The sequence below is a fragment of the Schistocerca cancellata genome, chromosome 3 (genome assembly GCF_023864275.1).
Source record: "Schistocerca cancellata isolate TAMUIC-IGC-003103 chromosome 3, iqSchCanc2.1, whole genome shotgun sequence".
NCBI classification, from domain to species: domain Eukaryota; kingdom Metazoa; phylum Arthropoda; class Insecta; order Orthoptera; family Acrididae; genus Schistocerca; species Schistocerca cancellata.
In genome coordinates, this window is record NC_064628.1 from 415,864,401 (window position 1) to 415,889,788 (window position 25,388).

General features: G+C 41.9%; 1 protein-coding gene across 1 annotated transcript in view; it reads left to right on the plus strand.

Annotated features, from left to right (window-relative positions):
* Nucleotides 1-21,226, plus strand: part of LOC126176347 (diuretic hormone receptor-like) — a 171,403-nt gene extending 150,177 nt beyond the window's left edge. Inside the window, exons 8-9 of the mRNA XM_049923499.1 lie at nucleotides 15,054-15,239; nucleotides 20,846-21,226. Of these exons, the coding sequence (XP_049779456.1) occupies nucleotides 15,054-15,239; nucleotides 20,846-21,226 (567 nt within the window). The remainder of the gene's footprint in view (nucleotides 1-15,053; nucleotides 15,240-20,845) is intronic.
* Nucleotides 21,227-25,388: the final 4,162 nt, after the last annotated feature.

Genomic DNA, 25,388 nt, shown 5'->3' on the forward strand with positions numbered 1-25,388 from the left:
AATCGCTGGTGTGGAGCAAGCGCCTCCGTGCTGGCATGGAGAACACTGCTAAATACGGCTCGGCTGCCGGTAGTTAAATAGTGGCAGCCCCTACAATTTTCTCCGGCATAAAATCATTGGTAGCCAATGGCCGTCAGAACTGATTACACTGTGTATTAGATGCATAATTATTATGAGTTAGGTCTATGAGAGAAAAAGAACGATATTTCAGTTTTATAAATAAGAAAATCCATGATATAAGCGGCTAATAGAAAAACAGTCATTACCCAATGACCGGGCTGTTTTAAACGTGTGCTGCTTTCTACAGGGCATTCTGGTAAACGTAAACATATCAAAGGTGGTTGGCAGGATGCCAACATGGTTACCAAGAGGACGATATGAATTCCACCATTAATCAAAGATCTTGTGGAATCTGATTGGCAAGGACGACAACTAGTAACCACAGAAAGAGAGGCGTAAACAATAAGTAACATACGTACATAACCATCTGCAGCTAGTATAATATAGTTATGTAATGCGTATTTTCCGTAAATTAGCTGTTTGTTACGTAAATAAGTTTCTTGTTATGACGTTATGTTTATCCAGATATAATTAATACTTTTTTTTTCAAATATCACTGCTTACGAGAAAAATAGAGACCTAAAGCCTGGATTACAAGACATACAGCGACTTTATACTGGTCCAAGGTACATTTATACATCAAGAGAGCATCATATTCCGAATCGAAATAAGTTTTTTAGTCGCGAAGAGTGACAAAACCAGTAACAACGATAAGGCGTCATGTCAAGGGTTATCCTGTATGGCCACTTGATAAATATTTACATATATACGTATAATAGCATTAGCTTTACATAGACATAATATTTATCATTTAAATGGCCACGTCACAGTTTGAAATTATAATAATTCCAACTTACAGTGCGGATGGCGACATATACCTGTAACTTTTATACAACCTACGATAGATGCGTATATCAAGAACGCGAATGACTTTAGATCGTCGATAAGTCGTAGCTACATAGAACGATAAAATTAATAACAATGATGACGCTGTATAGCAAAAGCTGTGATGCCTAACATAAGGTGTATTTCAGATATTACAGGCCACAATGTTGTAATGGAGGAATTATAAGAAATAGTAATGTTTGCTAAATATTCGATGTATTTAACTATCGGCAGCCAAGCTGTATTCAGCAGTGTTCTCTACGCCGGAACGGACGGGCCTCCTCCGCGCCAGCGATTCCTGCTGTCACTAAGGATATACGAGTGTTGTTCGGAAAGTAAGGAACGATCGGTCGCGAAATGGAAACCACAGTGAAAATCAAAATTGTTTTCTTTGGACATTTAACTACACCTTCCAGGTACTTCTCTACATAGCCGCCGCTCCAACTTAGACATTTGTCGGAGCTTTATCCCAAATTTCCAACACCATCGTCATAGAAGGCTGTCGCCTGTGCTTTCCGATGATTCTCTACGCTGGTCTATAGCGCGTAGCCTGCGCCCAAGTGTTGTCTCCGTATCAAGCGTTTCATGTGAGAGAGAAGATACTCAGAACGAGCAAATTAGGGCTGTGTTGTGGGTGATCGAACACTTCCCATCGAAAAGGCTGCAGGAGCTCGTTCACTACCCCTGCAGAGGGCGGCTGAGAATTTCCATGAAGAAGGTGGTGCGTGCCAGTTGTGTTTGGTGGGCCGCATTCATTAGGGCGAATCTCTCAGTGGGCCCTCCTACTTCTCGGGTGACACTGATGTTCTAGGAACCTTTACCCACTCACAGTGCGTTCACATCTGAAAAGATCGTCTTGATGCGATCGACGGGCATACTAGTTGTTGTTGTGGTCTTCAGTCCTGAGACTGGTTTGATGCAGCTCTCCATGCTAATCTATCCTGTGCAAGCTTCTTCATCTCCCAGTATCTACTGCAACCTACATCATTCTGAATCTGCTTAGTGTATTCATCTCTTGGTCTCCCTCTACGATTTTTACCCTCCACACTGCCCTCCAATGCTAAATTTGTGATCCCTTGATGCCTCAAAACATGTCCTACCAACCGATCCCTTCTTCTAGTCAAGTTGTGCCACAAACTTCTCTTCTCCCCAATCCTATTCAATACCTCCTCATTAGTTACGTGATCTACCCACCTTATCTTCAGCATTCTTCTGTAGCACCACATTTCGAAAGCTTCTATTCTCTTCTTGTCCAAACTATTTACCGTCCATGTTTCCCTTCCATACATGGCTACACTCCATACAAATACTTTCAGAAATGACTTCCTGACACTTAAATCTATACTCGATGTAAACAAATTCCTCTTCTTGAGAAACGCTTTCCTTGCCATTGCCAGTCTACATTTTATATCCTCTCTACTTCGACCATCATCGGTTATTTTACTCTCTAAATAGCAAAACTCCTTTACTACTTTAAGTGTCTCATTTCCTAATCTAATTCCCTCAGCATCACCCGACTTAATTTGACTACATTCCATTATTCTCGTTTTGCTTTTGTTGATGTTCATCTTATATCCTCCTTTCAAGACACTATCCATTCCGTTCAACTGCTCTTCCAAGTCCTTTGCTGTCTCTGACAGCATTACAATGTCATCGGCGAACCTCAAAGTTTTTACTTCTTCTCCATGAATTTTAATACCTACTCCGAATTTTTCTTTTGTTTCCTTTACTGCTTGCTCAATATACAGATTGAATAACATCGGGGAGAGGCTACAACCCTGTCTTACTCCTTTCCCAACCACTGCTTCCCTTTCATGTCCCTTGACTCTTATAATTGCCATCTGGTTTCTGTACAAACTGTAAATAGCCTTTCGCTCCCTGTATTTTACCCCTGCCACCTTCAGAATTTGAAACAGAGTATTCCAGTCAACATTGTCAAAAGCTTTCTCTAAGTCTACAAATGCTAGAAACGTAGGTTTGCCTTTTCTTAATCTTTCTTCTAAGATAAGTCGTAAGGTCAGTATTGCCTCACGTGTTCCAGTATTTCTACGGAATCCAAACTGATCTTCCCCGAGGTCGAGGTACTTTTTCGATTCGTCTGTAAAGAAGTCGTGTTAGTATTTTGCAGCTGTGGCTTATTAAACTGATAGTTCGGTAATTTTCACATCTGTCAACACCTGCTTTCTTTGGGATTGGAATTATTATATTCTTCTTGAAGTCTGAGGGTATTTCGCCTGTCTCATACATCGTGCTCACCAGATGGTAGAGTTTTTTCATGACTGGCTCTCCAGAGGCCATCAGTAGTTCAAATGGAATGTTGTCTACTCCCGGGGCCTTGTTTCGACTCAGGTCTTTCAGTGCTCTATCAAACTCTTCACGCAGTATCCTATCCCCCATTTCGTCTTCATCTACATCCTCTTCCATTTCCATAATATTGTCCTCAAAGACACTGCCAAAAACGTCTGTGAAAAGCCTCTTCGGATTTTCACAGAGGTTTCCATTTCGCAACCGATCGTTCCCCACTTTCCGAATGGCCCTCGTATCATGCTGTAAGTTTCTCCTACGTTATTGTATACTAATGGCTATATGGATTGTAACTAAAGCAATATGTTTTATTTCTGTTCATGGAATGTAGATCTGAAGATGGTCTCTGTAGCAGACCACAAGCGATCATCAAAATAAATACGTAACAACTCATATGCGACCATGACTATGTTTACTAAATAAAGTATCATCTCTGACATATACGGTACTTATATGGTAACGCAGGTTTCGGTTCCCAAGGGGCTTGACTGTGATAAGACACCACACCATCAGGATGATTGACTTCGGTGGCCGCCCTCGAAACCCTCCATCAGGGCGACTGATTCGGCCGTGTGTTCCATCCAACAATAGCAACTCTCGCGCGCCATCGATACTAACCAAAATCAAGCGCTCCACTGATTAGAGGCTAGGGGACTCACGATATCAAGCTTCCCGATTGAACAGAAAAGTATTACATCTAATTCATAGTTTATAGCCACAACGCTAACCATCTTATATTGTAAAATCAAATTTGCAACACTAAAGTAAGTTTCAAAGATAAGTATCAACCGTTAGAACTGCAAACGTTTACATGAAATGTATAATCCAATGCATCAGCTGTTAGTTGCAAGAACAGGCACATTTGATATTTGTCGATTTCGGCGACATGTACTACGAACCGGAAACAATGGTGTCAATAAGTGAGATGTACACTCCTGGAAATTGAAATAAGAACACCGTGAATTCATTGTCCCAGGAAGGGGAAACTTTATTGACACATTCCTGGGGTCAGATACATCACATGATCACACTGACAGAACCACAGGCACATAGACACAGGCAACAGAGCATGCACAATGTCGGCACTAGTACAGTGTATATCCACCTTTCGCAGCAATGCAGGCTGCTATTCTCCCATGGTGACGATCGTAGAGATGCTGGATGTAGTCCTGTGGAACGGCTTGCCATGCCATTTCCACCTGGCGCCTCAGTTGGACCAGCGTTCGTGCTGGACGTGCAGACCGCGTGAGACGACGCTTCATCCAGTCCCAAACATGCTCAATGGGGGACAGATCCGGAGATCTTGCTGGCCAGGGTAGTTGACTTACACCTTCTAGAGCACGTTGGGTGGCACGGGATACATGCGGACGTGCATTGTCCTGTTGGAACAGCAAGTTCCCTTGCCGGTCTAGGAATGGTAGAACGATGGGTTCGATGACGGTTTGGATGCACCGTGCACTATTCAGTGTCCCCTCGACGATCACCAGTGGTGTACGGCCAGTGTAGGAGATCGCTCCCCACACCATGATGCCGGATGTTGGCCCTGTGTGCCTCGGTCGTATGCAGTCCTGATTGTGGCGCTCACCTGCACGGCGCCAAACACGCATACGACCATCATTGGCACCAAGGCAGAAGCGACTCTCATCGCTGAAGACGACACGTCTCCATTCGTCCCTCCATTCACGCCTGTCGCGACACCACTGGAGGCGGGCTGCACGATGTTGGGGCGTGAGCGGAAGACGGCCTAACGGTGTGCGGGACCGTAGCCCAGCTTCATGGAGACGGTTGCGAATGGTCCTCGCCGATACCCCAGGAGCAACAGTGTCCCTAATTTGCTGGGAAGTGGCGGTGCGGTCCCCTACGGCACTGCGTAGGATCCTACGGTCTTGGCGTGCATCCGTGCGTCGCTGCGGTCCGGTCCCAGGTCGACGGGCACGTGCACCTTCCGCCGACCACTGGCGACAACATCGATGTACTGTGGAGACCTCACGCCCCACGTGTTGAGCAATTCGGCGGTACGTCCACCCGTCCTCCCGCATGCCCACTATACGCCCTCGCTCAAAGACCGTCAACTGCACATACGGTTCACGTCCACGCTGTCGCGGCATGCTACCAGTGTTAAAGACTGCGATGGAGCTCCGTATGCCACGGCAAACTGGCTGACACTGACGGCGGCGGTGCACAAATGCTGCGCAGCTAGCGCCATTCGACGGCCAACACCGCAATTCCTGGTGTGTCCGCTGTGCCGTGCGTGTGATCATTGCTTGTACAGCCCTCTCGCAGTGTCCGGAGCAAGTATGGTGGGTCTGACACACCGGTGTCCATGTGTTCTTTTTTCCATTTCCAGGAGTGTATCTTTTGGTGTAGAATCCGAAAATGCAATAAAGATTGGGCGTTTCGATTTGAAAACAGACAGTTGCCCCATCCGTGCTAGAGGGGTGGTTTGGAGGTGGCCCATTGTAGCACAGACAGTTGTTCCGTTTACTGCTATTGTCTTTCCACCTCGAACACTCTTTTCGTTTCATGCATAATTTTGGAGATATTTAGTTATTTCAAATTTTAAAAAAAACCTTGCAGAATGAATTTATATAATTTTAGTGATGCAGTTACTTTACACTTTGTAATTAGTTACAAATTTATAATTGTCTACACACAATATTCCTCTCGGACCCTAGCTCGGCCTAGAAGTTTCTTCCATTACATTCATTTCTTAGCATTGTTAAACGAAACAAAGTAAGCATTGCGTACAAAATCGCTGTGTCCAGTGATCACTTGTCTGGCTCGGTTTTTTTTTTTTCTTTATCAATTTCAGATTCTTCTAACAAGTTGAGAGTACACATGTTACTCTCAATGCTCCCTATAGAATTAATAGTTTCCGTGAAATACAACCGCAAAGCAATTTTTCTACTTGCCTGCGAATTCTCCTTAAACGTTTCGTCAAAGAAGCGGCCGGTTTGACCGATATAGTGTCTATCATACTTATTGTAATCAGTTCTGTACACTCCAGAGCCATCACAATTGTTACAAGTCTCTTTCTGTTATGTTTTACTATCATTTTTAAGGTGTTGTTAAATTGAAAGCCACATCAAACCTTAGATTTTCTAAATCATTTCTCTGTTTTCTGAGACATATTGCATAAAGGTTCAATGGAATTATTTTCTTACGTTCTTTATTGGTGCTATTATCTGGGTGAGTGTGCGTTTCCTTGTTGATTAATATACCTCTCTTTAGCCTATTGCAAGGACAGATCACATCATAAACAGAAACACCATTAGCTATTGCAGTTTGCTTCATAATGCTGAGTTCTTTCTGTATCTCGCTTTCAGCCAAAGCCAGACGAAGGAGACGGTCAATCATTGAGATGGAGAAGGCTTTCTTATATCGAGAAGGATAGCATGAACTGGCACTGATGATTGCACATGTAGGTTTCCTGAAAATCGACAATTTATGTTTGTTGTCAACTATGTTATTAGCGAGGTCAAAATAATTAATGGAGTTCACTTTTTTAGTTTCTGTAGTAAAAGTTAATTTTCGGAGGTGGTTGCCTATTGCTTGAGTAAATGCGTCAACCTCACACTACATCAGTAACAAAAAGTCTTCAACATAACTTTTGTAGTTAATTGTTTTCTGTTTTATCTTTGGAAACTTGGCGAAACTTTTAATTCTAAATCGTTCACAAAAACATATTCTAAAGTATCATCAGCACTATTGCCCATTCCAAGCCCATCTTTCTGATAATATATTTTGTCATTGAAATTTAAAAAAAACTGTAAGCTAAAAGAAAATTTAGAAATTCAATTATTTCCGTACACATTACAACACTGATCTTGTTATGCGACATGAAATTACATCTAATATCTACAATAGTTTCTTTCATCGGAGCATCACCGTAGAGGTTTTTTATTGCATCCAAGGATGCTAATGTTGCGTTATTTGATATATCCATATCCTTGACTGCATTTGCATCCTCAGAATTAATTTTAACCGCAAAATTAGTATCAAATGTGTAAACTGATTATTACGGTAATGACTTCCGCACATTATAAGCCCACTGCAGGCTTTATCGATTGTATTTTGCTTTTTACACCATATAGTACAAATATCATAATTAAACAACATGTATACGCCTACAGCAGGTGACATTTGGCGTGCTTGTGACAGAAATATTTTTGGACAGTGTACAGCAGTTTGTTTTGAACAGTAGCGCTGTTAACGAAATTACTCTAGTGTCTAACGTACTTTACTTATATGTGACGATGCTGATCTGATGTTGTGTATATTTGTTGACGATGCCACTAAGGCTCCATTAGGATACGTTTTTGAAACAGCTATGCCTCCTCATATTTTAATCGCATGATTTTCACATGTATGTCAGTAATACTTTTCATTATTACGTATTTTATAGTTTTAAGCTCTAGACAATCCATTGGTTGTATTTGTGTTTTTCCTATGTTTTGCTGCAGATGTGAAGATAGTCATTGCTGACGGAAACCAATAGTCTCAGGACCTAAATAGTTGGTAATCATAGACGGATGTAAAGAAATTTATTCTAACATATTTCGCATCTTTTGATCCCAGTTTTGTATTGTATTTAACAGCCTTTGAGAATATCGAAACGCTTACGGCTATTTTAGAAAAATAAAAAGTGTTGTCAAGACGTCTGAAAGCTGTAAAACCAAAAATTAAAAAAAATTAAAATGCTTAGATGAAGTACCAGTGAGTGTACTGAAACAGTGAATACAGAATATACGAACCTTCTCAAAAAATAATAATACATTAATCATTCAGATCAAGGAAATTTCCAGATTATTTAAAATAGGCAATAATAGTACCACTGCTAAACACTCGTAAACAGAAAATATAAAAATTACCGGCCCATTTCCTTGTTCTCATCAGTCTCTAAAATACCACTGAATTATGAATGACGAATTAATGAATTGCTTGAATTAATACACTCTCTTAAGTGGATCACAGTTTGGTTCCTGATGCGGTAGATGTACAGAATCAGCCACAGTAGATTTCAGAAAATTGGTACTTGATGCTCTTGACAAAGATGAGAGTGTCAAAGGCTAAATTTTAGATTATCCTAAGGCTTAGGATGCTGTTTATCATAGGTTTCTACTAAATAAGCTAGAAGCTTTAGTAATAAGAGGCATAGCTAAAGACTGGTTCCTGTCATACCTCGCAGATAGGGTACAAAGAGTGGAGATAACACTTCTACATCTACATCATATTCGCAAGCTACCTAATGGTATGTGCTGGAAGGTACTTTTTGTACCAGTAACTGAGTCCTCCAACCCTGTTCCACTCGAAAACAGCGCGAGTGAAATATGATTGTCGGTAACCCTCTGTATTGTCTCTAATTTCTTGAATTTTACCCTCATGGTCATTACGTGAGACGTATGTAGGGGAAGTAATACGTTGTCCGACTCTTCTCGTAAAGTGCTCTCCCGAAATTTCAGTAGTGAATCTCTCCGTGATGCACAACGCCTCTCTTGTAACCTCTACCAGTGGAGTTTTTTTAGCATCTCCATAACGTTCTCGGGCCGACTAAACTATGCCGTGACGAAATGTGCCGCTCTTCGTTGGATCTTATCTCTCTCTTCTATCGATCCCAGATATATGAACAATACTCAACAATGGGTCAAACAAGCGCCTTATAAGCCACTTCCTTCGTGGATGATTTGCATTTCCTTACGATTCTTCCTATGAAACTGAATCTGGCATCTGCTTTTCACAATATTTGTTTTATGTGGTCATTCGTCTTAAGATCGCTCCGGATAGTTACTCCTAGAAATTTCACTGCAGATCGTTTTGTCATCAATAGTGTAGCTATACATTAGTGGAGTTCTTTTCGTATGTATGCGTAATAGGTTACATTTATTTACGTTCGCGGTCAACTGCCAGAGCCTTTCTGACATGTTCTACATCCTGGAGGACCTCCTCAATACGGATCAATTGGAATGAAAGTAAATCTAATCTAATTTAAGCCTGCACCATTCATCAATTCTCTAGAGGTCATTCCGAAAATCGTTACTATCTTCTGGCGTTGCTACTTCGTTACAGACGACCGCATCATCTGAAAGTAGCCTGAGAGAGCATCCGACGCTTTCTACTGGATGATTTGTGTATATTGTAAACAGTAAAAGTCCGTTCATACTTCCCTGGGGCAAACCGGAAATTACCTTAACATCTTCCGATTTTGTTCGGATAAGAGCGACGGGTTGAGCTATGTCTGCAAGGATGTCTTGAATCCAGTCGCAAATCTTCTCCGATAATCGGTAAGATCATTTGTTTTTCTTTTAGACGGCAATGGCGGACGGTGTCAAATGCCTTCCTGAAGTCAAGGAACACGGCATCAACGAGAGCGCCGTTGTCTACGGCACTGGATCTCATGGAGGTACAGAGCGAGCTGAGTTTGCGGAATACATGTTGATTTTTATAGAGATTTTTCCTTCTCCAAGAACGTCATAGCTCTTGAGCCTAAAATATGTTCCATTGTTCTACAACCGATTGACGTCAATGATATAGGTCTATAGTTGTGTACATCTGTCCTACGACCCTTCTTAAAAACGGGAATGACATGTTTTGCTGAACTTACGGTGGCATTAGTGATTCGTTATTCTATTTCCTTACTTGTCAGTAGTTTCTGTGGTTTTCGTCGTTTTTCATACTTTGCATTAGAGTTTATTTTTCTGTCAAGCTTCGAAATTTTTTCTTGTTTCCCCATTATTTCAATGTGGAAAACGTATTTAATACGAATAACATTATTCATTTCTTGAACTGTAATAACAAGACATGTCCAGTATCCTAGTATAGATAATCCACTACTATCGCTAGTGCTACTAACTTCCAGTACAGACTGAGATGATTTAAGCATTGCATTCATCACATCTTGCTCACATCAACAATGCATTTATGGATGGACTTAAAGACCAACTGAAGTAGGACCCAGTAAGATTCTCATATCGTAACATGTATAACGCTGCTAGATATTGCGCAACCACAACATTTCGCAAATATATAAGACATTCCGTGCCCTGTACCCCTGGTGTATTCTCGATGGGATACTCACTACTTTTTTTTTCCATGGAGGTTAGTGGGTTACTGAAGTATTTTCATGCTGTACAAAAATTACATTTCTTGCTACCAAGCGAAGTACTGGCAAGTACCGGAACTGATAACCATCTCCCATTTATTACCAATTGGAAATCCTTAAGTCTGGTTTCTGGCTCAAATAGACTAACAGTCAGCCAGATCTTAAACAACCTGCTTTACCACTCGGAACAGAAATAAAATAATCTAAAGAGACAGATTTGTGTTGATGTGGGAGGAGGTAGAAGCAGCACGCGGGCACGCAGCACACGTCGAGTGAGTCAACGAATTTACTCTGGTGTGCACAGAAACATATTCTCAGTTAAATACTGAAACTTCATACTTTTGTCTGCAGCTCACAGTCCTAGGAAAAATTAAAGATCAGATTTAATTTCTAAAAATTCCCTGGTTGCGATCAATGTTTGTTTCTAAGGAAAATGCTCGAATTAGATGCCATCTTCCCAACATTTACAAGTGGGACCTTCCGACCTTAGGTGACTGTTCACCAAATATTTAGCTGAAAAGAACCGAGCTGTTTAATGAATCGGATCAGTTTAAATAGCTGTTACTGGCAGACAGTGTTACGCAAGGAGGGAGAGAGGGAGATGAATGATTTATTTGCTTTAATAACTGAATAGTATGTGTTGCAAAAATTTCGTATATTGCTATCGTTTGACAGCTGAATGTTTATTCTGTTTGTGTGGGTAGGGAACATGGACTTGCACTATGCTGTAATGTCACTATAAAATGTTGCTTATTACGTCTGAATACAGAAAAGTATTTAGCCCAAAAATTCCTGAAGCAACACAAATCAAACATAGCTATACGGCAAATAACTGAAGCTCTCCCTCGTCAATTCGATGATGTGGCAACATGGAAATGGATTACTCTCAGAACTAAGGGAGCCTAGGGTTCCACTCCCACGTCAAATAAAGAATAATAAAGCATTTCTCTAATCTTATTTATTTGAGATAGAAAATTTAAAATATTATGACAAATCTATATAGCTCAGCATTTTAGTGGTTGGATCGAAAAGTTTGACGACTTAACAGATCTGTTTCCAATACTTTTTGTAAAGAAAAATTTAGTATTACAGAATAGTAGTATGTGAATAGCCATTATGGATGCTATGATAATAGCAAAATAGTCACAGGTATTTTTGTGACCAATATTCTTAATGAACTGTGGCCATTTTACTATTATCATAGCATCCGTATTAACTATTCCGATATTCGTATCTAGTATTAACATGGGCGCACACATCATTAACGATTTCAAATCGCAAATGCAATTTAATATTATTTCAGTATTCGTAAAGTAAGAAGTTCCCCATTTTTACTAGTAGTGAAGGAATGTAGTTTAGTTATTTACACAAAATTTTCTATGAGATGACAGTCACATATCGTTGAGCAATATTTGATTTCTTTCTCTTCATTTCCTTGGCTATTTTTGAGGAGTTCAGTTAAAAAGCTCCCAATTATGTGGTTCAGAAACTAGGAGGCCCAGGTTTTCGATCCGTGGTCTGGAGTGACAACAGGAGGCCGGTCACACAGGCTCTAAAGAAGGGGAGTGGGTCCCTAGAGCACTGCAGTTCGTGGCTCCTAAGCAACTGCAAGTATCTAGAGTATAACTGCACATAACAAACTCTCCTCCCTGTACCCACGGGTGTGCTTGGCACTATTACAAAATTCATTGCCTTTCCCTTCTGATCTTGTTATCCAAGCAAATGAGCGAAAGACTCGAACAATGAGCATTTGGAGAAGCTGATACAATCCTCAGCATGTTAAGATTCGCTCGGTAAGTCAGGAGTGGGAAATTTCTGCAGGTTTCTCCTACATTCATGTAAAAAAAAGCGGAATTTTCAATGGACGCTATGGCAGTGAGTGGGTGTTATCCCTTCCACTTAGAGATTATGTTCTTTTTTCATAAGTGGGGACTTAGATTTACAGAAGAGTGATTTTTGGGAGCTTGCCGTTCTGCCGTGGAGGGAGACTGACTTGAGGTCCTGGTGCAGGGACAGAGAGATCTGGTCATGGTGCCGACAGGGGCTCACATTTGCGAATTTTGACTAAGTGACGCATTTCGCACTAGTGCTATTCTCTTTCTCACCATCTCAGAACTAGCATGATTCGATACGTAACTTGTGTTCCCTGATTACTGAAGAAAAGGCAGAGTATCTGGTCATAAATAAGAAAATCCGAAGTAAAGCACCTTCGGTTTTAGATGGATTAACTTTTAAGACAGTTGACCGCTTCAGGTATTTAGGGAGTGTTTTTAGTGGTAACAATAGGATGGATATACACACATCAAAAAATGTTTTGCATCACCTCGGTTCAGAGAGTTCCGAAACCTGTACAGAAAACTGGAATAGAGGTCAACATAATCATCATTTCCGCCCTTTTAATAGCTCATGAAAACCACACATTGCATCTTGTACCACCATACAGCGAGACCTTCAGAGGTGGTGGTCCATACTGCTGTATACACTGGTACCTTTAATACCCAGTAGCACGTCCACTTGCACTGATGTATGCCTATACTCGTCGTGGTATACTATCCACAATTGTACAAAGGCACTGTTGCTCAACATTGCCCCACTCCTCAACAGTGATTCGGTGTAGATCCCTCAGAGTGATTGGTGGGTCACGTCATCCTTAAATATCCCTTTTCAATCTAACCCAGGCATGTGCGATAGGTCTGCAGAACATGCTGGCCACTCTAGTCGAGCGAAGGCGTTACCCTGAAGGAAGTCATTGAGAAGATGTACACGATGGGGGCGCGAATTGTCGTCCATGCAGACGAATGCCTTATCAATATGCTGCCGATAGGGTTTTACCAACGGTCGGAGGACAGCATTCACGTATCGTACAGCCGTTACGGCACTGCTCATGACCACCGGCGGTGTACGTCATCCCCACATAATGGCACGGCAAAACAGCAGGGAACCTCAACCTTGCTGAACTCCCTTGGCAGCCTGACCGGGCTGCCTCCAAACACGTCTCCGACTATTGTCTGGTTGAAGGCACATGCGACACTCAGCGATAAAGAGAACGTCAATTCTGAGCGGTCCATTCAGCATGTTGTTGGGCTCGTCTGTACCAAGCTGAGATGTGTCGTGGGTGCAAAGAAGGACCTCGCCATGGACATCGGGAGTGAAGTTGCGCATCATGCAGCCTATTGCGCACAGTTTGAGTCGGAACATGACGTCCTGTGGCTGCACGAAAAGCATTATTCAATATGGTGGCGTTGCTGTTAGGGTTCCTCCGAGCCATAATCCGTAGGTAGGAGTCATCGACTGCAGTAGCAGTTCTTGCGCGGCCTGAGCGAGGCAGTCGACAGTTTCTGTCTCTCTGTATCTCCTCCATGTCCGAACAAGATCGCTTTGGTTCACTCCGAGACGCATGGATACTTCCCCTGTTGGGAGTCATTCCTGGTGCAAAGTAACAATGTGGACGCCGTCTAGGCATGGCTGAACCACAGTCAACACGAGCTGTGTACCTCCTTCATGGTGGAATTACTGGAACCGATCGGATGTCGGACCCCCTCCGTCTAATAGGCGCTGCTCATGCATAGTTGTTTACATCTTTGGGTGGCTTTAGTGACATCTCTGAACAGTCAAAGTGTCTGCGTCTGTGATACAGTATCCACAGTCAACGTCTACCTTCAGAAGTTGTGGGAACCGAGGTGATGCAAAGCTTTTTTTAATGTGTGTATAAGTACATGTCCGTCTAGAAACAGCGAATAGAGGAATCTTGTCTTATCAAAATCTTAAAGAAAAGATCACTTAGCACTAACTTCAAACTCCGCTTTCATGAATCTCCTGTTATACCGTTAACGTCATATAAATTTCAGGCATTAATATTTGGAAACGAAGTTAAAAAATAATTAGTTAAGTTCGAAAGAAAAATACTAATGAAACTTTTCGGGTCGGTGTGTGAGGAAACTGACATGGAATGGAAGATAAGTAAAAACGAAGAATAAAGGGGGGTGTACAAACATCGTAATACTGTCAAAGTCCTAAAGAAGAGAAAGGTGAACTTGGAATGCCGTATAGAAAGGCTGGCGGAAAGTATGCTACCTAAATTAGCATTTGGCAGTACAGTAGATAGAACGAGAGGAAGTGGAAGATCCAGAATTACGTGGCGTCATAGCATCCAGGAGGACACAGCTGCGATGAACATCACCACCGAATGGTCAAACAGCGCACTCTCAGACAGAAATGGAAGAACTTCGCGGAGTATTAGTATGGTCGATAAGGCCCTTGCCACAAATAAACGTAAAGTAAAAGTAAGTAAATGAGTTACAAAATTCAGAGTTGATTTGAATCTCAAAACCAAGATACAACCCCACAACTGGTCATGATTAGAGAACCCTGTAAAAACAAATATAACCCCTGCATTCCTAATTTGTTTTTCTTACTGTGACGGTGTTCCATTGCAAAACAGATGTCGACCCTTAGTGTTTAAATATTAAATATGAGACAGTAGAGTGAAGATGGGTAGGGCAGTTTCTGCTCATTTCATTTATATGTTTAAAAAAGGCAATTTTTTATCATTTTTAATGACTAAGTAGTGTAATCACCAAATAAAAACAAAAATAAAGTCACATTGTTGTCTACAAAAATGTTATGTTGCTTACACTAATTTGCTTTTACTATTTGTGCTCGATCTGTAAAAAACCTTTGACACGCCCGGGACTTTTTCACTCAGGTGCTGATAACGAAGCTGCGGTCTGCGAACACGGTGGAGACGCAGCAGTACCGGAAGGCCAGCAAGGCGCTGCTGGTGTTGATCCCGCTGCTGGGCATAACCTACATCCTCATGATTGCAGGGCCCACCGAGGGCTTCTCCGCTGAGGTCTACGGCAATATCCGCGCCGTGCTCCTGTCTACACAGGTAGGGAGGTTATGGGCAGTAAGAGACGCTGTCAAACGACGGAGGATCCCAGTGGTGCCTGCTACATATTCATAGTTACTGGCATTTTCTTTGCAAAACTTACTCCAGTCGAGGTCGGATGACGTCACCTAGATGAGCATTGTCATATTGTATGAACATTCTAATACCTACTGGGTGGTATAGAAGAGAGGCGAGAATGAGAAAAAAGGAAAACGTCAGCGTGGTGATAGGTCTTAAACGAAGTAACGCAAGCCTGGATTACTTGTTTTATTTGACATCTACATATGTTCTCTGCAAACAGGTCTGAACTGGATAGCAGAAGGTTGTGCCGCAAGATGGGATATCTTCTCATTGCAGTCGCGTCTGTGCCTGCTGTAATTAATTTTTTTCTTCAAGAATGAAGCTGAACAATGTTTTCAGACTATTCATTTAATACTGGTTAGTCACATTTGTAAATGGGGTGCCAGCGCATGATTTGATTCTATCTTCAAGAGCGTGCCAGTGCAGATTTTTAGAATTTCCGGCACGCTCTTCTTTGTGCCAACAAACCTGTGACCATTCACTCTGTCGTTCTTTGTACAAGTTCAATAACGCTTGAGCCGGCCGTTGTGGCCGAGCGGTTTTAGGCGCTTCAGCCTGGAACCGCGCGACCGCTTCGGTCGCAGGTTCGAATCCTGTCTCGGGCCGTGGATGTGTGAGATGTCCTTAGGTTAGTTAGGTTTAAGTAGTTCTAAGTTCTAGGGGACTGATGATCTCAGATGTTAAGTCCCATAGTGCTCAGAGCCATTTGAACCATTTGAACAACGCTTGTTAGTTATGTTTGGTGCTTGTACCACAATTTGAACGCAATTTGAAGATGTATATACAAATGATTTATATATACAGGAAAGCATACGCAGTAGCGAATACGGGCAACCTCCAGGTGTAGAAAGGAATGACGATATTGAAAATTTGTGACTGATCGGAAATCGAAACGGCATTTCACGCCTGTCGCCAGCGGTCACCCACACAACGTCGGCTATCCGTGCAGGCCTCAAGTCCAGGCCCAAATTTTTGTATGTCGCAGTCCATGAGTGATTAAACTGTCCTAGTACAGATGTAATTTCCGTACAGCAGAGACATCAGATCGACAGTCGTTACCCTGGTGTGGCGGATAAATGTCCATGAGTGATTAAACTGTCCTAGTACAGATGTAATTTCCGCACAGGAGAGACATCAGATCGACAGTCGTTACCCTTGTGTGGCGGATAAATGGTTCAAATGGCTCTGAGCACTATGGGACCTAACTTCTGAGGTCATCAGTCCCCTAGAACTTTGGACTACTTAAACCTAACCAACCTAAGGACATCACACACATCCATGCCCGAGGCAGGATTCGAACCTGCGACCGTAGCGGTCGCGTGGTTCCAGACTGTAGCGCCTAGAACCGCTCGGCCACTCCGGCCAGCTGTCGCGGAGAAATACTTTATTGCAGTCCATGTGGCGCCGGCCGGTGTGGCCGTGAGGTTCTAAGCGCTTCAGTTTGGAACCGCGTGACCGCTACGGTCACAGGCTAGAATCCTGCCTCGGGCATGGATGTGTGTGATGTCCTTAGGTTAGTTAGGGTTAAGTAGTTCTAAGTTCTAGGGGACTGATGACCTCAGCAGTTAAGTCCCATAGTGCTCAGAGCCATTTGAACCAGTCCATGTGTTTGTAGTACAATGGAATGTTCCTTGGTTACGCATGTATTTATGGAAGAGTGTTGCATGTTACTTCTTACAAACACAGGTACTGTAATATCGTATCGATTTATAAATGATTTTGAATACTATCGTAAAATGTAGTCTACGATACTAGCGGTCTCACTGACCTAGGCATTACCAGATGAAATAAAATATCTGACAAACAGCAGTAACAGTTTTAAAAATAAAATGAAATCATACCTCTTTGACAGCTCCTTTTATACTATACATGAACTTTTGAATAGGAATACTTATATATACTTATAATATGTGTATTTTGTGCCCTTTAAGGACATGGGGTAGCTATAAAAAATTTATAGCTTAAAAAGAACAACAAAGTACCTTTACTCCTGTGTGCATTTCTTATGCACTTGACACGTTCCACATAAGAACGGTTACCGTGAGGCTGATCAATGTAACACGTAACTAACTAACTCCTTCATTATCACAAACAATCCTGTTGGACGAACATCCGCAACTGAGCATTATACTAGACGTTGAAAACACCGCTTCAGTTGTAAATTTATTTTATTATCACTACCGGTAGCAACCCACGCCTGATACACGTCCACTGCGACGCTCGGGGGCCACAGCACAGTTGCGACCCCTGAGGATGGGCTTATGAGAGCCCGAAACCAGTCGTGATAAAAAAAAAAAATTACAACTGAAGCGGTATTCTCAACCGCTAGTCCTGTATTATCCATATATTGGACGGTGTTTACTACGAGCATGCCTTGTGACCGTTTTCCAGTAATGTAGACCTAAACATATCGCTGCCGCAGCGACACACCGCGAGTCGTCCAGTATCAACAGCAGCTTCGCTCAGTTTGTATTCAGCACTGCAGTAACTTTCCACGTAGAGGCATACAACACTTTAATGGTGTCAGGGTAGTGGCATTACTTTCAGAAGGTCACACGTAGTAAGATACTGTCGATCGGTTATGTGGCACTCAGAGTATAGTGTCTGACGTTTGTAGAAATAACAGAGGGACGGGGAATGGTCGTCTTCGTATGACAGCACCAGAGAAGGATCGTTTCCTCCAAGTGTCGGCTCGCAGGAGCCCACCATCAACTGCCAGAAATATTGGAAATAACTTCTCCCGGGCAACAGGGTTTCGTATCTCAAACCGAACAGTGCACAGAAGGTCACATCACGGTGGTCTTCATTCCAGACGATCTATGAGAAGTTTTGCACTGAACCAACGAAACCGACGGATATCGATAATGGACCATTGTAGAATGGAGTAATGTTACATTTCCTGATGAGACCAGGATTCGTTTGCGGGCGGACACTAGACATCTTAGGGTTTGCAGAAGCGCTAAACGATCCCTAGAACCCCGAAACGTTCAGAATGGTCATCCGTTTGCAGGTGGAAGTGTAACGTTCTAGGCGGCAATAATGATTTGGTGGCAGACCCATCTAATTCCCATCTGCGGCAATTCGACTGGCCCCCACTCTCCTCAACAGCTCCTACAAACGACCGTAAGATCCTATAGACGTGAAATCTGTGACAACTTCATCCAAGTAGATGACAATGCGAAACCACAGCTTACTGTAGCTACGTCTCGGTACCTTCAAAGATGCAACATCAACCGAATGCATTGACCAGCACAATAGGCAGACGTGAAAGCAGCTGAGTATGCATAGTACTTGTTGAAGGTGGTCATTACACTGCGTCCGAATCCACCTGACAATCATCAGGACGCCACTGAAACTGCCGGTGAAGAGTGGGACCACATTCCCCAAGATAAGCTTGATCGCCTCACCCACAGGCTACTTCGCGGCGTGGAAGAACTCACCCCTGCCCCGGAAGGATATACTCACTACTTAAGACTGACAATCAGCGTTCTGAAATATAGATTTCCACTGTGTTTGTTTTCAAGACGTAGAATTAGGAGAGAGCCTGCTTTGTTTCATAATGACTTTTTGTAACTAAACAATATCTTTCTTTTTTTCAGGAGGAATTATGCTCACTTTGTCAATAAAGTATTGTACAATCCTCAATGGGTGTTCTACAAGAGGTCATTGTAGTAAAGTCTATCTCATTCCAGGCTATTGTTGAGGTGTGTAGTTTTCTTTGTGAAGTAAGTGCATTGTCTCGGAGCGAAGTCTGACACCTCTTTACCGACAGTTGAGTTTTAATGATCATTCCAAATCATATCCATAGTTTTGTAACTATCAGCTGTTTCTATGAGTTTACTGCGTATAAACGTGTAAATTTAAAGCAACTTGCCGGTACTTGCACCAAAACTGGCAATGTAACAAAGACTGTGTTGTGTGATTTTGGGCTCTCCCAGAACATCAAATGTACCAGAACGTACCGGTTACAGGAGTAACCCGTCCAAATCCAGTAACTTTCACATGTTGCGTCACGTAAAATTGGTTGGCAGAATGCACGTCATTTATATTAATTATAACGCAATTACCGACAGGTGGCATCTGGTACATTTGTTACATTCCATATGCAGATATTGTAATCAGTAGATTTTTTTGATTAACTTTTATCTCCAAAAATACTTTATCAAAATCTGTAGATGTCAAGGTTAAAATCTGTATTTATCAATATTAAACACAGTAACATTATCATTTTTATACGATCTAAAAAACATAGGGCGATTTCTATATCTATGGGGCTGGTGTGGATTTGCTTTCCTCTACGGTCTGCTTCCGTGGTTCCCGCCATTTCGGTGTCGTGCCGCGATCCGCTCAGTTGTCTGATGTCCATCGCCGTGGGCAAGAGGGCCGCGCAGGAGGGCCCCATCGACGACGCCAGGAACTGCAGGCATCTTCCAGCTTCTTCATAGCGCACCATCTCTCATCCCTCGGCCTGGACCTCCACACGCAACGGTTGTCATCTTAATAAGTCGCCATAAATGCTAAAATAGGCGTTATGATTGAACTCACTTTGTTCGTTGAGGATTAAATCCGGATCTTTCTTTTTGTGGGTGTATATTTCAATTTCTTCCAAAATGTTAAGAAACCGTCCCTTATGAGCTCTATGCAGGATGTCTAAATTGTGTTCAATGTTCGTGACTGAGTGCATGTCACTGTGTTTAATTGATAAGTACAGATTTTAACCTTGACATCTACAGATTTTAATTAAGTATTTTTGGAGATAAAAGTTAATCAAAAAAATCTACCGAATACAATATGTGCATATGGAACGTAAAAAATGTACCAGACGCCACCTTTCGGTAATAGTGTTATAATTAATGTAAATGACGTGCATTCTGCCAACCTATTTTATGTGACACAACATATGAAAGTTGCTGGATTTGGACGGGTTACTCCTGCAACCGAAATATCAGGTACGTTCTGGTACATTTGATGTTGTTTAGATAAGATGAAAAAGATTAGCATTCGTGAAATAGTAAATTAGTATAATTATCATTACAGATGTGAAGATGGTTCTCGATGAACGGAAACCGGTCATATGAATAAAAATTTTGTGATCAAGACGGATTATAAGTAACTATTTAATTGAAGCCAGAAAGAGGCGTATTACTGGTCATAAAATAATTGAACTATAAAGTTCCATTTAAGGAAATATAAAGCCAATATTAAAGCTGATAACTTTTTGTATTAGCTATCGACATCGGATTTACCGTACCTTTGTGCGGAAGAAGACGTATGTGGCTACCACTCGAATCACGGTCTACAACCTATGTGTCACCACGGGGGAGGGTGGTTACGTGGCTGATAAAGAGGAGGCATGTCTATGTAGTGTGATTTAAGCTCTTCAATTATGGCGTGAATGGATCTTTACACAGACATATTTGGGATCTGAACTCACTCGAGGCTCGGTGCTAGTCCATACGTAGAAAGCCAACTGACTCACTTGAAACGCGGTGTCAGAACGCGGCGGCCTGTGTGTTGTTGGGCAGGGCTTCACGGTGGCGCTGTTCTACTGCTTCCTGAACTCGGAGGTGCAGACGGCGGTGCGGCACCGGCTGGACAGCTGGCGGACGGCTCGCAGCCTCGGCGGCGCGGCCCCCGGCGCCCGCAGGCTCAAGCGGTGCAACAGCCGCGACGGCTCGCCCAGGTCCCGCACCGAGAGCATACGGTCTGTGTCGCCCGCACTCGTCGCTAGGGGCAAGCACGCTGGCGCGCGCGCGGAGCACCTTCCTTCTACTGGCGCTTTATTACATAAATACTTGCAAGCTGCTGAGTGTTGCTATGGTCTCTGCTACCACTATGCGCTCTCCAATAACGCTGCGGCTGAAGTCTTAAGGGGTGCATGTTCAGTGCCTGAAGGCCAGAACTAGAGTCTAGCTTCGAATTGTCAGTAACGTATTATTCTTATCAAAACTTAATAGTACTCGTTCCACACGCTTAACTAACGTTGCCGTATATTTATTTTTTTATTCACACGTCTAGTTCCGTAGGACCAAACTCAGGAAGAAATCTGCAAGGCCATGGAACGTTTCAGTACATGAAATTACAACGTAAAAGTAACAACGGAAATAATGAAATGTTTATGAACCCAAAAAAATCAAGCCATAGGTTTAAGTAAACGCAATCAACAACATAACAGAAGAAACAGCTTAATTTTTCAAGGAACTCCTCAACAGAATAGGAGTGACCCATGAGGAACTTTTCAGTTTCGATTTGAAAGCGCGTCAACTACTGCTAAGGTATTTGAATTCTTGTGGCAGCTTATTCAAAAGGGATGCAGCACTATACTGCACACCTTTCTGCACGAGAGTTAAGGATGCACGACCCAAATGCAGATTGTATTTCTGCATTTGGATCGTGAGTGAAAGCTGCCAATCTTGGCAATAAACTGATATTGTTAACAATAAACGATAGCAGAGAATATTTATATTGAGAGGGCAATGTCGAAGTACCCTTTCTAGTGAAAAGGAGTCGACAAGAGGTTCGCGAACTTACACCACTTAGCTAAAAATATCAGCTTCAATGGGAAGAGTTACCTAAAAATATAACACCATACGACATGAGCGAATGAAAATATGCAAAGTACACTACTTTTCCTGTCGAACGACCACTTGCTTCTGATGCCGTTCGAATAGTAAAAATTGCAGCATTAAGTCTTTGAACAAGATCCTGGACGTGGGCTTTCCACGACAGTTTACTATCCATCTGAACACCTAGAAATTTGAACTGTGCAATTTCACTGATGATATGCCCATTCTGTGAAACTAAAATGTCCGGTTCTGTTGAATTGTGTGTGAAAAACTGTAAAAACTGAGTCTTACTATGATTTAGCATAAATTTTCTATAAGCCATGAACTTAAGTCATGAACAGCACTATTTGAAACAGAACCAACGTTGCACACGACATTCTTTACTACCAGGCTAGTGTCATCAGAAATATTTTAGAATTACCCGTAATACTAGAGGGCACATCATTTATATAAACAAGGAACAGCTGTGGCCCCAACACTGATCCCTGAGGCACCTCCCATTTGACCATACTCCACTCATACCCCACATCACAGTCATTATGAACACTGTGAATAATGACCTTTTGCTGTCTGTCGTTAAAGTAAGAGGTGAACCAATTGTGAGCTAATCCTGGTATTCCGTAATGTTCCAACTTCTGGAGCAGTATTTTGTGATCAACACGATCAAACGCCTTAATTAAATCAAAAAATATACCTAGCGTTCGAAACCTTTTGTTTAATGCATCCAGTACCTTACAGAGAAAAGGTAATATAGCATTTTCAGCTGTTAAACGACTTCTACAACCAAACTGTACATTTGATAGCAAATTATGTGATATAAAATGATCAATTATACTTACATGTATAGCCTTTTCAATAACTTTAGCAAACACCAATGGATAGGAATAGGTCTAAACTTGTCTACATTGTTTCTCCCTTTTTATAAAGCGGCTTTACTACTGAGTACTTTGATCGTTCAGGAAACTGACCATTCTTAAAAGAAAAGTTACAGATACGGCCAAGTACAGAGCTAATATTCTGCTAAGGCACTCCATGATATCCAGGAGAGTCCTTAGTCTTCATTGATTTGATCGTTGACTCAATATCCCCCTTGTCAGTATCGCAGAGGAGTATTCCAGCACTAGTCTCGGAATGACATTTTCCAAGAGTTATGTGATTCCCTGTGTAAACTAAGTTTATTTAATACACCAGTAATGCTGAGAAAATGATTTTTTAGTACTGTATTTATCAGTAACAGAAATATTTTTATTACGAACTGACTTTATATCGTTGACGTTGTGCTGCTGACCAGGCATTTCCTTCACAACTGACCACATGGTTTTAATTTTATCCTGTGCATTAGCTACTCTGATTGCGTACCAATACTCTTTTTCCTTTCTAATAACACTTTACGCACCTTACAGTACTGTTTGTAATGGACTCACTGCAGCTTGATTGTGACTACTTCTAACATTTTGGTATAAGTCCCGCTTTATTCTACATGATATCCTTATACCACGAGCCAGCCACCCAGGCTGCCTTTTACTGCTAGTACTCCGTTTAGAACGTTCAAATAGAAAGCAATTCGCAAAGAGCTTGAGAAATGTGTTAAGGAAAGCATTATATTTGTCATCTATGTTATCGGCACTATAAACATCCTGCCACTCTAGTTCCTTAACGAGGTTTAAAATACTCGTTATTGTCGTTGGATTAGCTTTCCTACATAGTTTGTAATTATATGTGACATTTGTTGCAGTACGGAAGCCTTTTAGTGTAAAAATTTGTGTATCATGGTCTGAAAGCCAGTTCATCCCTTTATTAACAGAATGTCCATCTAATAATGAAAATGAATAAAAATATTGTCTATGGCTGTATTACTGTTCCCCTGCACCCCAGATGGAAAAAACACAGTCTTCATCAGCTTATATGAGTTTAAGCGGTCTACCAACATCCTTTTTCTTTCACAGTCATATACAAAATTAATATTGAAGCCATCACATATAACTAGTATCTGGTACTTCCTATAAAGTGAACCAAGAACCCTCTGTAGCTTGAGCAGAAATGCTCTGAAGTCAGAGCTAGGGGACCGATAAACAACAATAATTAGAAGTTTAGTTTCATTAAGTTAAACTGACCCTGCTCAAGATTCAAATATCTGCTCAATGCAGTGCCGTGATACGACTATGGACTCAAAGGGAATACTGCTTTTTACGTGCATGGCCACTCCCCCACCCTGCAAGGAAGTCCTTGAATTTCCAAGTGCTAAGCAAAGTTATAGAGACAGGACATCGTGTCTTACTTCCACTGTCACTGCGTCTACATAAAGGGTCAACGTTCTCGATGTATCTTTCAAATCATAACCTTTCAGGCTGGCTTCGGTTCAGTTTCGGTTGTATAGCTACAATCAAGCAACATACAGACTATCTGTACTCAACATGCCGCAGAGACCCACACCTAAACATTAACCTGATCTGTACTGAATATGAGCAGCAAGTCTGTAATACCCGTCGGAGACCCATGTACAATGCAGCGCAAGGACGTATTTGACAACCACCCATTGGAGAACCACATTTTTCGACATTTAGACCTCAAACTTATTATACCTTTACATGCATATGCAAACTCATTGACTCTTCAGACATAAAAGTTTTCTGGGTTTGGTACCGCGTCATAATGTAAAATCTACTGCTGCTATAGTTTTTACATTATGACGCGGTACCAAACCCAGAAAACTTTTTTGTCGACTGACTCTGGCCGCGGAAGCCTACGCAATTATATCATTGACTCTTGTTCTTCATCCTTGGTTCCCAGAATATCTTGAGTGAAAAGGGGAAGCTGAGTTTCGTACCAGCATTTCTTTGCAAATACGTCTTGATTTGTGGGTAGAAACTTTATCCCCTGAAGGAGCTTTACTTTATTTTAACTTAGAGTATAAACAATCATTCTGCAAGACCGACGTTAAGGATATCGACCTGTAATTACGTGGGCCCGTTTTGTACTTTTCTCATATACAGCAGTCAACCTGCTCTGGGCAAGGGATTGACGATAAATGTAACTAAAAATCAGAACACTTTCTATAAAACGAATTGGGAACTCCTTCTGGACCTCGCGTCTTGTTTGCTTTCAACTCTTTCAGCGACCGCATCAGTAGACGAATGGTGCGAAAGAATCAGAGCTACATTCCCGGTACCTCCTCGTATTTTTCTGATTTTAGTAAAGTCTGCAACGGGGTCTAGTAGTCTCGTAAGGCCAAATAACGAGTTGCTTGAATACAGAAACAGTACCATCACCAAAGTTCAGTTATTGGTACTATGGTATAGAGGTATTGGTGATCACGTGTCGTAAGAACGTGTATCGCGTCTCTTATTTCCTTGTACGTAGTAGCCGCTAGTCGGAATAGGTGTAACGTCTAATCCCTTAGTGCTGTTCTCGATTACTGTTTCAGCTAATTTTCAACACCAGTATTGCCAGACTGCCACACCAGACCGGTTTACGTGTGAGTCAACAGAAGTCTTCGACCTGC